The 13,463-nt window shown below is 35.6% G+C and overlaps 1 protein-coding gene across 1 annotated transcript; it reads right to left on the bottom strand.

Moving 5' to 3' along the window:
- On the bottom strand, positions 1-9,953 carry LOC308525472 (uncharacterized protein; the record flags this gene model as incomplete). The annotated part of the gene is given in 3 exon segments (XM_081100289.1): positions 1-845; positions 848-988; positions 9,029-9,953. Coding segments are annotated over 3 exon segments (1,911 nt in total).
- Positions 9,954-13,463: the final 3,510 nt, after the last annotated feature.

Genomic DNA, 13,463 nt, shown 5'->3' with positions numbered 1-13,463 from the left:
TTAATTAATGCTGTTCAGGATTTTTGGTTCCTTTTTGTTGTTGAAGAGTTTTAGGATTTTGTCTTGTATTTGCTTGGTTTTCACTACATACACAATGGGGTTCATCACAGGAGGAATGAGAAAGTGCATGTTGGCCATGAGTACGTAGATGGCTTTGGGAAGCCGTGGAGCAGCTCGGTAAAGTATCGACAGGCAGATCATGGGTGTGAAGAAGAGGATTACAGCACAGAGGTGGGAAATACAGGTGTTGAGAGCCTTGAGGCAGCCACCATGGGATGCAATGCTTAGTACAGTTTTCAGAATCAACATGTAAGAAAGAAGGATAAGGAGAAAATCAAGTCCCATGTTGGAAAGAACCATAAAGAGTCCAATGATGCTATTTATCCTTGTGTTGGAGCAGGAGAGCTTTAGGATGTCGGGATGCAGACAGTAGGAATGAGAAAGTACATTGGAGCGACAGAAACAAAGCCTCCTCAAGAGGATAGGAAGGGGCACTTGTGCAATCATGGCTCGCCCTACAATGGCCAGACCTATCTTGGCAATTACACTATGGGTAAGGATGGAAGAATAGTGCAATGGACGAGATATAGCCACAAAACGATCAAAGGCCATTGCCAATATGATAGCAGACTCAAAATCTTGGAAGGTATGAATAAAAAACATTTGGGTGAAACAAGCAGAGACGGTGAGCTCACGAGCATCCAGCCAGAAGATCCTCAGCATTGTGGGGAAGGTGAAGAGGGACAGACCCACATCAGAGGCTGCTAGCATGGCCAAGAAGAGGTACATAGGCACATGGAGGGTCTGTTCTCGCCAGATAACAGTCATGATGGTCATGTTGCCACCAAGGTCATGAAGAACATGGCACAGATGGGAATGGAGATCCAGATGTGCACAGCTTCCAGACCAGGTATGCCTGCCACCAGGAATGTGGAGAATATCAAGTTGGAGCTATTGATAGACGACAAGACAGAGCTGCATGGTTTCCCTAGAATAAAATGCATTATCTCAGACACATGTTAAAATTTGACTTGGGAACTTAACTATTTATGATTTCTCATTTTATACAGACTCTAATATGAGATTACATGCTAGATTACATGCTGTTTACTAACATATAACATCTGAGCTTCTGAGACTAGAAAATAAGATCTTTATTTATCAAATTCCCACTTATTATAAGTAAATTAAAGAAAATTAATAAAAAAGTAACCTCATATTTAATTTACATAATTTAGTTGATGATATTTTAAAATAAAAAATCCAAAAATATGCTATAAATAAATTCATTTCAAAAATTCATGCATATTTATCATTGTTATTGTAAGTATAGTAATATAGCATATCGGAGTATTTCTTACTGCCTTGTCAACCTTGATACATATTATACAGTGCTACTGAAACGTGAACATATTTTAATATTCTAATACTTCTGCAATGATATGAGTGCAGAAATTGGAAATAAACGTTTAGAAACATTTGCATTAATGTGACATGCTACATCAGTGTTTCTGCAATTTAATAATAATGATTATTAGTGTACGATGATGACATTATTATTACATTATAATTGTATATTTTATTTCTATTTCTTTATTGAACATAATTTTAGTTATATTTTACAAACAATTATTTTGTGATTGAAAAAATTAAATGTACCTTTATGCATAGTTTATAAAAAGCTGTGATAGGATAATTCATTTTTGAACATAAGCTTATTGCTTTTATTCAATCAAACATAAAAAATTAAACAGACTGTTTAATATTTTAATTCATGTTTTTTGGGTTCTTTTTTATTATAGGGTTAATATTTTAAATTGTCATTAATAAGATGTAAGCATATTTTATATAATTACTGTATGTTTGTGTAGCAAATCATTCATTTTTAATAACAATAACAAAACATCAAAGAATGTCTATTTCATTGATTTACTTTAACATGCATGTGATTATTTATTTATCCAAATACTCAATAAGTATTAATTATTTTTCTTTATATGCCTAGCTATAAGCTTTCCAGACACAGCAAAGTACACAGTTTTTCTAAGTCCACCCCTCACTGCATTCTGTATTTTTTGAAACTAACTAGATGTTCCATGTATACGCTTCATATCGTTTGCAGCCATCTCCACAATTAGCCTTACAAATATATGCATATACTAAGAGTCTTGATCCCTTCCTCTCCCATTCTCCTTCACTAATACTATTCTTGATATTGTTTGTGGGCCTTTTAGAGATGTTCATTTCCAAAACTTCATTCCTTGCATGGACCCAGGCTATGGTGACCTGAGTATTTGTCTGGCTGCTTCTATTTAAATTCACCTTAAGTCTAATATTTGGTCAGAGTAAGATTCTTATAGGTGAAGGCCTGGGTTGGGGAGTAGGAGAAGGCTAGAAGGCACCACTGGGGAGAAAAGGGGGCATATGTAATACTTGAAACAATAAAGATTTTTTAAAAAGAAAATAATAACAGTAACTTAAAAAGCTCTTCTCTATAAAGTCTTATTGCCTTGCCCTGGACAAGTCTAGTCCATTTTTCACAATCTCAATGTGTGTCAATTCGAGGATTCAGAAGCATAAGGATAGGAATAAAATATAAGTACTGAGAGTAAGAAGCGTAAGGATCCTGTTCACTTTCCCTGTATTCATTTGGCAGGCTAGTCTTTTCCTCCCAAATCTCAATCTATATTAATTCAGATGAGACTTTTAGATACAATAGGAGGGATTAACTAAAATTCTATGCATTACCTTTAAAATTAAGAAAATTGGAATTAACTTCAGAAGCATCATTACCTTATTTTTTTAATCTTGAATTTTGTTGTGAGGGATAGAGATGGTGGGAAGTGGTCTAGGAAACTCACTCTTTGTTGCATGAGAGCACATTCTGCTAAGTCTAACTATTAAGCATTTCAATGTTGAGCATCTGGTGCTACGTTTCTTCTCCATGCCTTTTCTTTTCCCTGGGGTTTAAAGCATTTTCTGAATCTATACTCTTTAGTCTCACAAAGGTGTTCATGTTCAGAGATGAGGCTGGGCATTGGGTTAGTGTTAACATAGCATGGATAGTTCTCTACTTTTCAGGAATACAATAAACTAGAAAACATAGAAAATTAGTTGTGGATACACTGAGTCTCCTGTCTTTTATTTGGCTCAATACCATTGTCCAAATATATAAAGTTTTTGAGAGAAACAAATTAGGGATATTTTCACAGAGAGAAACATCTCTAGACCCCTGTGATTCCTTCTATTATAGGATAGATGTTTTCTACTCACTAATGTAGTCAAAGCTTCTTCAATCTTAATTCTTTTCTGAATGCAGGTAAACAATATATTCTCTCTTACCTGGCATCTTAAGGCAGAGTGTTTGCTAATGTCTTCCAGTTGCAGGTTTTCCTTCTGTCCCAAATCAAGAATCATTATGAACTGGTTTGAGCTTCCACATTATTCATGCAGCTGTCTCCTGAGGATAGTAATCTCCTGGGAATTCTTCTCTTCTTGATTTAAAGTCTAACTTTCATTGCTTCCTAAGAGTGCTCCACAAATGGCCCAAGTACTGGCTACTGTTTTGCATCAGGTGAATTGAAAATCACTCATTATGTCTTGGTGCCATCTCCATTCATTTTTAAGTTAAATTTTAAAAATACAATATGCACAGTTTGGGGTTATTTGTGTCTTTTAGAAGATATTTTGGAATTTTCAAAGTTAATTTTATTGCAGGTATCTCTTTGAACTCTATTGTTGTGGTGGTAGAAATTAATTATTTATTTATCCAAGTATTCGTATTATTTTTCTTTATATGCTTAGCTATAAGCGTTAAGATTTTCACAAAGAGTTAAAGCACAATTAGCAAGTTATATTGAAGAAGTGAGAAGTCTGTCTAACGTTCTATCAGAAAGATAGAAATGTTTGAGAAAAAAAATGCAGAATAGAGATGGAGATATTAAAAAAAGGAACAGAAAATATATCAACTTCAGTTGGTGGATATGGGAAGAAATGAAAAGTAAAGGCTAAAATCAATAAACAAAAGGGATAGAATAAGCAATCTTTTTTTATTATTATTGATATCAGAGGGAGAGATAGATAGAAACAACAATGATGAGAGACAATCATTGATAGGCTGCCTCCTGCACATCGAGCCCATAACCCAGCATGTACCCTTGACTGAAATTGAACCCGGACCCCTTCAGTCTGTAGGCCAACTCTCTATCCACTGAGCCAAATCAGATGAGAATAAGCAATCTTAACCCAGTCATCAGAAGAGTGTTTTTATTCCCAGCTTTAAACAACATATACCCATCTTCCATGAATTCCCTTGAGTTGTAATAACTTAACCTTTCAGGTCCTCGTATGTAAAGCCTAGTCAGAAAAGTCCTTGGTCACATTTGGCACTGAGGTACCAAGGGAAGACAGCAGCATCTGTGGGAACTACGTATTAAATGGGAAGAATTTATTCCTCCTCTCGGTGAGAAAGCTGAAAGTCTGTTGGTCATTTTAGCCCCAAGACTGATATTCTTAGGAATATACTGTATAACCTGCAATACTCATGGCAACAAGTAGAGAACAACTTAAAGACAATTAAGTGAAAGGACCAGTTTTATCAACCTCCCTTGAAAACTGGCCACTTCATGATGTTTTAGGATTTCACAGAATCCCTCAGAGATTAAGGTCAGGAAGCTAGAAAGAAAAACCAAAACCAAAACCAAAAATCCCCTCAAAATGTCCCTTCATTCTCATTGCAGAGAGTCATGTTTAGGAAAAACACTCCTGGGACTAGACAATGGAAATAGCTAGGTCTAAATCCATAGTAAGATTTAGAGAGAGAGAGAGAGAGAGAGAGAGAGAGAGAGAGAGAGAATGAATTGTTGGAAGAGTAAGAACAAGGGATTAGAATTAATTATTTTTACTTAAAAATTTGTTTTTCAAGCACCTTCTTTCAAAATGTGAATCACAATCACACTCAATGTGAAAAACACGGTCACACATTTGAGACAACACAAATATATAGAATTTAGCTCAGTCAGAAATATTTTGATAGTAAATTTAAAGCATGCTAGTTTTATTTTGGGTAAACTAAATAACCACAAGATTTTTGAGAGATGACCCCCAAAACAAAAAAGTAAACAAAAATATGCAACTGTTATTCACAAATCCTTCTATGGAGCCATTCACTCAATAGAATGTTAAAATAAAAAAGGGTTATAGAAGTCATCTTTGTAGATTTCTTATTATGTGAGATACTAAGCAGGGACATAAATTGTTTAGGTTCGTATAACATGTTTGTAGTGAAATTTAAAACACAAGTCCACGTTTTTTTATTGTGTGTAGGTAGTTTTGGAGTAACTGAGGCAATAATTAAAAACATAAGATTCTGCAGCCAGATTGCCTGGAGAATAAAACTCCACTGGACTTGGCCACTTACATTGTCATCTTTTGAAAAGATTTAAACTCATTTTGCTTTTGTTTGCTTATCTATAAAATGGGTGTGTGTGAGCAATAATTTGTTGCTACATGTAAAGAAGATAGTATAGTTAACAATGTTGAGCTTTACCTGACCACTATAATTCTGGAAAGCAACAAAGGTAAGGAAAATCATGATCTTATTTATCCCAGGACACTGCTTACTGTAAATAACCCTTCTCCATATTCAAAAGAAAATAACATAGGCTCAAAATGGGGTCAGTCACTTGTGTTAAAGCCCATGACCCCAAACCTAGACTTAATACCTCATCTAATTGCAGTTTTAGATTTCTCCAGAAATGTTTCAAATACAACCCCCCTCCCTTTTTTAGGACATTGATCCTATCTCTTATTGGACATTAACATATCAATTAGATTTGGCCTAGGAAATGTGTTTATTTAGATTTGTTTGTTTGGATTGAAGTGAAATTGGCATACATAAAATTAACCATTTAAAAGTGTACAATTTATTGGCATATAATCAATTTACTCTGTTGTGCAACCATTACTTCTTTCTAATTCAAAGATATATTTGTCACTGCAAAAAAAATCATAGTCATTAAGGAGTTACTCAGTATTTCCATTTCCAGCTTCTGGCAACCATCAATCAACTTTATATTTCTACTAGAGGCTCGGTGCATGGGTAGGGTCCCTAGGTCTGGTTGGGGATCAGGGCCCATAGTGGCCTTCCGGCTGCCAGTCGGCTGAGGCCTTCCTTCATTCCACACTGCCGCCTGGTGGTCAGCGCATTTCATAGCGAGTGGTCGAACTCCTGAGGGATCAATTTGCATATTAGCCTGTTATTATATAGGATAATGTTCCATTTTGTGTATATACTACAATTCCATTGAATCATAACTCAACTTTCAGCTGTATGATAAATTTTCATAGAATTAACAGCTTACAATTTCTAATATCTAATGAATACTGGAAGAAACCTACAGGCTCTCCTTAATTATCACATGCTTCAGTGATGTTAGTGAATGATTCTTGCATAGAATAAGTAGAAATGTATAATAACATGATAACTTTTTCTTGTGTTGGCTAATTCTAGTTCCATTCTTGTTTTCCAGAAGATGATTGTAACAGCTTTGTCTCTATAGACTTTCAACTTGAATATCCCAAATGGTTCCTTAAGAAAGAATACAAAATAAAAATATATATACTCCATAATGACTTCCATATATGCAGTTGAGCCTTGAACCACCTGGGTCTGAACTGTGTGCATCTGATTATATGTAAAATTTTTGCAATAAGTATGTACAATATTATAAGTGTATTTTCTCTTCCTGATGATTTTATCATATTTTCTTTTCTCTAGCATAGTTTATTGTAAGAATATAGTATATAAAACATATAAAATAAAATATATTAGTCAGCTGTGCATGTTGCTGGTAAGGCTTCTGATAAACATCGTGCTATTAGTAGTTAAGTTTTTAGGTTATGTCAAAAGTTATATATGGATTTTCAAACTACATGGGTAGTCATTGTCTTCAAACCCTGAATTGTTCAAAGATCAACTGAACTCCCCTTTCATATTGTCATAAAGCTACACATTTTAGCAAATTTCTTCTTAGACCTCAGGTTTTGTAGGCATGAAATAAATAAAATTAGGTTAAATATTATAATTAATTAAACAAATGAGATTCAAGGACACCTATGCATTTATATATATCTAAATCTCATATCAGGGTGGGAAAAGTCAGATTTATCAGAATGTGTGTATTCTTATACATAAAATGTGATGTTTTTAATCTGGAACCCAATCATTTTTGATTAGGGAGATACTGACCAAGTATTTGGTATCTTTAACTGTCTCCTTTCTTGTAAAATGGAGCTAATAGCCCTAGCCGGTTTGGCTCAGTGGATGGAGGGCTGGCCTGTGGACTGAAGGGTCCCAGGTTTGATTCTGGTCAAGGGCACATGCCCGGGGTTGCAGGCTCAATCCCCAGTAGGGGGCGTGCAGGAAGCAGCCGATCAATGATTTTTCTTTCATCATTGATGTTTCTATTTCTCTCCTTCTCCCTTCCTCTCTGAAATCAATAAAAATATCTTAAGAAAAATAAAGGATAATTTTAGTAATGTAGTTAATGCTTGGAGCTTGAGATAGACATTAAATAACTCAATTTCTCTCAAGAATAAATTATTTTAAAGATTTCCATCACTTGCTTTAGTTACATATTAATGTGCAAAAATCACACTTTCACAGGTAAAACATATTACTAGTATTATATCTCAGTTGATATATTTATTAATCTATCCATTTATTCACCAATTATATTATTATAAACAATCTTACAGATATTTCATAAGGTAGTGAAGATGCAAAGGCCAAGACAATAGACATGGTCTTTGATTTCCATTAAACAGTAGTTATGTTAGCAGATAACAAGAGTTGTAACTATCAAATGCAATTATCTATGTCCATAAATATTCATTTGTTTATTGAAGAAGGCAATTAGATTTACTGAATAGAGTATATACCAGAGATTCAGAAGAAAGCAGCACAGTGCTTCTCAGAATAATTTTTAATTGAGAAACATGAAGATATAAGTAAAACATTTTTGTGTTATAATAAAATCATTGATGGGATATATTGAAGGCTAATGGGAAGTGCCAATTCTACTAAAATATCAAGAACATTCATAATGAAGACAATTTTGTTTAAGATTGGTGTTGAATGGTGCTGTAAAAAAGAAGGAATTCTTACCATTTGCAACAGCATGGATGGAACTGGAGAGCATTATGTTAAGTGAAATAAGCCAGTCAGAGAAAGAAAAATACCAGATGATCTCACTCATTTATGGATAATAAAGACCATTATAAACTGATGAACAAAAATAGATACAGAGGCAGAGAAGCATCAAACAGACTGTCAAACTACAGCAGGAAGGCCAGGGAGAGTTGGGTGGGGAAGTAAGAGATCAACCAAAGGACTTGTATGCATGCATATAAGCATAACCAATGGACACAAAACACTGGGGGGGGGGTAGGGGAGGCTGAAGGAAGGTCAAGGGGGGAAAAAAGGAGACATATGTACTACTCTTTGTAATATTTTAAGCAATAAAAAAATTAAAAAAAGATTGGTGTTGAAATTTGAAATCAGGGAATTGGTAAAAAAAAAAGTTAGAGTAAGGTAAAGGCTGGCATATATGTGTAAAAATATACTGACTCGTCTAGTTTGAAAAGTGCAATCTGTAGCTGGAGTTGAGGTTGGAGAGAAGGATAGGGATAAGAAAATTGAAAGCTTTCTAAAACATGTTAATAACTTAGCCTTTATCACATAATTAGTTGTGACCACTTAGCTATTTAATCTCAAATACTTAAATAGAAAAGAGACATAGAATTATTTCAGTAAGATCCCTCATGAAGTGCTAGAGATGATGAATTGGGTCAAAACAGTAAAAAAAATACCATCATCCTCTTGATAGACAGGAAGATAATACCTTAACTCTCAATAAACCATACTGTTCCAGAAGGGAAATGACAAATAAAAGGGAAAGAAAGAATCAGGGCATCGTTTTAGCTAAGGCCATACTTGACTACTTGAGTCAGTTTCTCCTGTTCTTAAATATCTTCTGTACTGCAGACCTTATCTGTTTAGTTTTTAGGCTATAGACCAAGGGATTAAGGACAGGGGTCAAGAAGAGGAAGAGATTGGCCATGGTGACATGGAGAAGAGGAGATGTGAATGTACCAAACCTATGAATTAGAGCCAGCACAATAAGTGGCACATAAAAAATGCAGACAGTGAAAATGTGGGAAACACACGTATTAAGTGCCTTGAACTGGCCATCTTTGGATGCAATACTCAGCACTGTTTGCAAAATCAGGATGTAAGAAATGACAATGAACATAGAGTCAACTCCAAAGGAGCAGAGGACAAGGAATAGTCCATAGATGATGTTGACTCTGACAGGGCCACAGGCCAGCTTCATAACATCAGGGTGATAGCAGTAACAATGAGATAGAATAATATCTTTGCAGAAGGACAATCGCTTGAGTAGTATTGGCAAGGGTGCCATTAAAACCACACCCCTGACGATGGCTGCAAGCCCCATCCCTATAATCCGAGGAGGGGTTAAGACCACAGTGTACTGTAGTGGGTTTCGGATAGCTACAAATCGATCAAAGGCCATAGCCAGCAAAATGGCTGACTCTATGGAGGAGAAGGTATGGATGAAGAACATCTGAGCTAGGCAAGAGCAGAATTCAATCTCTCTGTGATTTAGGAGAAAGACATTGAGTACTGTAGGTAGAGTTGATAAAGACAGACCCACATCTGTGGCTGCCAGCATAGACAGGAAGATGTACTGAGGCTCATGGAGACTGGAGATGGTTTTGATAACAAAGAGGATGGTGAAGTTCCCTAGGAGGGCAATTGCATACATGACACACAGTGGGATAGAGATCCATATTTGTACGGCCTCTAGTCCTGGAATACCTATTAGAAGAAAAGTGGGTGGCTGGAACCAGCTATTGTTTATAAACCCCATAAAGACAATTCTTGTGATCAGCCCAGGTCAGCTTCTAAAAGTTCCTATTGAAAGAAAAACATAAATTTTAAATCAGTAGGACATAATCCATATAACTCCTCTGGACAGTAATACTCCTAGGCAACTTTATATCAAGTATTGATCCTAAGATGTTTCCAAACCTATTGGAATAACTACCTGAAATTACGATAGTTGATAAATGCTTTTAAAATGTTAGAGTGACTAGAATTCTTTTGGATTATAACATTTTAATCATTGATCAAGTGAAATAAAAAGTAAGGACATACTTTTGTTCTTATCCAAATCTTAGAAAAATAGTATTCTCAGAATGGTTTTATTTCTTTATTTAATTATGTTTGCATCTAATTTTATATTTACTCATCTTAGCTGAATCTTTAAAAGAAGTTTCTGCACTTTACCCACATAAACATAATGCCTAATAATATTCAGGAATCTGGAAACTTGGGCATTTTTTCCTATTATTTCTATGCAGAAAGAAAGCACAGGATATCTTAATAACCCACATGATTCCCCAAGGCATTAAAAATTCATGTGATACCATTTATACAATTAATTTCTAGGTTGTTTAATATATTCTTCTAAATTAATATATTGATTTTTAAAATACAAAAAAGTGATAAAATAATCAAAGCGGATATTGTCATTACTTCTTAGCTGGCATTAGAATAATATAAAACATTAACAATAATTTCTTAAACACAATTCAAAACATCTTTTGATATAACCAGCTTTCCTCCCTTTGCTTTAACTGTCTTCCAGAATATCTTGGAATTCATGTTCTTCTTTTATACTTCTCTTTCCCTTCTGTTTTTGTCACTGATCCAATCAATACAAGCACCAAAAACATCAATGCTACCGTCAACACCCCTGCAACTACCCTTGTAAAACTTAAATATAGCCCTATCTCGTTCGGCTCAGCGGATAGAGCATTGGCCTGAAGACTGAAGGGTACCAGGTTCGATTCCGGCCAAGGGGGCATGTACCTTGATTGCGGGCACATCCCCAGTGGGGGATGTGCAAGAGGCAGCTAATCAATGTTTCTCTATCATCGATGTTTCTAACTCTCTATCCCTCTCCCTTCCTCTCTGTAAAAAACTCAATAAAATATATTTTTTAAAAAAACAAGTATATACTTAGTTCATTTTGTTGCCTCTACTTTTTAATACTTCTTGTGCTTAGCCCTTTTCAATGCGAATGTTTTTTGTTTCAACTAACAATTTTTTTCTCTTCACTCTCCACTCTAGCCAGGTTGGTTTCTTAATATCACTATACAAGACTTAATCATTTCCACATCAGAATATTTGCACACCTAGTGATGTAATCATAAATGTGATCATGCTTTATCTCAACTGATAGTAATTAAATTCATTGCTTAAAAATCAGTCTATTCCAACATCCTACAAAATTTTCCATGAATATTTCATATTCGAAAAAATTTCTCTAGCCATTAAATCCCTATAGAATATACTGCTTTTTTCTTTCATCTGTCATTTACTACATATAATTTGATATCATCTTCCAACTGTTACCTGAGTGAGTTTCCCTTATCTAATTTGAATTTAAATGCTTGTAAGATTGGATTTTTACTCTTCACGTCTCACACTGTAACGAGAGTCTAAAACTGTATGGATATGGAAAGAATATAATAAATTTTGCTTAAGCAAATAAATTACGTATTTAGAGAGTCCCACTGTATCATATAGTTACTAACCCCTAGCAAAGATTTAAAACTCACCAGTAATCCAGGCTTCCTTTTAAACTCTGATGTAAAACATATTTCTTTTTGGGGGTGATCATTCTTCCTACTGAGGCTTATTTAGTCCTGAAGAATATATGCCACTAAATCTGAAAGGAGAGCAAGAAAGATGTATAATCAGATAGAGAATATAAATTCTGTTTATCAATGTGCTCAATTTTCAGTTATCCTTTGCTGGGTTTCCATTTATCTGTGCTGAGTTACCCATCCTAGCCAGAAAGATACTTTACAGACTTTATTTGGAGATACAAAAGAAAGTTAACTATTCCAATCAAATATGTCCCACTTTCAATCTCCTGAAAAATCTTTTTAAGGCATATAATTTCTTCAGTCAAGCCCCAGAGCCCAAAACAAGACCTTGGCCTCTCATATATATACTGTGAATTATTACAAGTTAACCTTGAACTCCATAACACTCTTCATGATTGTCCAATTAAACTTCTGTACTATCACCTTTTCCCAACTCTTCATTTTCTTTTCTTTCTAAAGACAGTGAGCTTCCAGGACTTGTGAATTTATGGAATCTGTCATTTAGCAGATCCTAAAGACAATGCTGCCTGTTATTTTAAAGAAAATAAAGTCAACAGTTATTCTGTGTGTTTTGCAAACTCTTCATGAAACCAACCCACTCAGTATGGCTTGACAAGTGAATTCAGCAGCATGATTTTTCTCTTTTCATGCCATTCTCCTTAGCATAGACAGGGATTGGATGGCTTATGATGAGATGTTAGAAACCTCTCATAGAGGTATCTGCCCAGCACCAACCAGAGTTATTTATTGCAATAGAGAATCTTAGATGGAAGGTGCCAGAGGGAGGTTATTAAACTATTCTCATGAGATAGTGGTTTAAATGGGCTACACACAAGATGTCACAAAAACAAATCATTTGGAAGCAAGGACGTACCAAACTTGCTTTTTTCAGCACTACAGAGTCCTTATAATTAATCACACATTCAAGCATGAAACCAGTTGTATAGCAACTGTTCACTGTAAATATGTGATAACCTCTTCTTTATAAGTGATTTTTCCCAAGTGACTCTTAAGCATCCAGGTTTAGTTTTGATTATTTCAGAGATAAATCATTTGAAAATCTAATTCTCTATTTTCTTTTTGAAAGGCTTAGTGCTGAAAATGATTTTTATCATTACCATTGTTTTGCATTTTCATTATTATATTGTTTCACAACATTGTGAACTGCAGTTTTTTGAGAAGTATAGGATAATGTATGTTAAACTGAGTTACCATGGCCTCATTAAGAGTTTTGGTTTCCTTCCCCTTTTTTTTCTGTAAAGCTGTTATTTGTAATTTATTTTTTCCTCTCCTTGTAAGGTTTTATTACGTCCTCCCTGTGACAGCAACTTTTTTCTCTCCTTTCAAAGTATTAGTCTTTATTTCTTACTAGAGGCCCGGCGCACAAAAATTTGTGCACTCGGGGGCGGGGGGGTCCTTCAGCCCGGCCTGTGCCCTCTCGCAGTCTGGGACCCCTCGGGAGATAACGACCTGCTGGCTTAGGCCTGCTCCTGGGTGGCAGAGGGCAGGCCCAATCCCTAGGTGCAGCCCCTGGTAGGGCTCAGAGCAGGGCCGATTGGGGAGCTGGGGCGCCGCGCCCTGTCATGCACAGAGCACGGCGATCAGGAGGTTGTGATGCCACCCTCAGTCATGCTCAGGGTAGGGCCGATTGTGGGGTTGGGGCACTGTCCCCTGTCACACTCAAGGCAGAGTCGATGGGGAGG

Source organism: Myotis nattereri (assembly GCF_964212035.1).
Source record: "Myotis nattereri genome assembly, chromosome: 9".
NCBI classification, from domain to species: Eukaryota; Metazoa; Chordata; class Mammalia; order Chiroptera; family Vespertilionidae; genus Myotis; species Myotis nattereri.
Note: the sequence above shows the minus strand (reverse complement) of the source record. Positions and strands in the feature narration are given on the sequence as shown.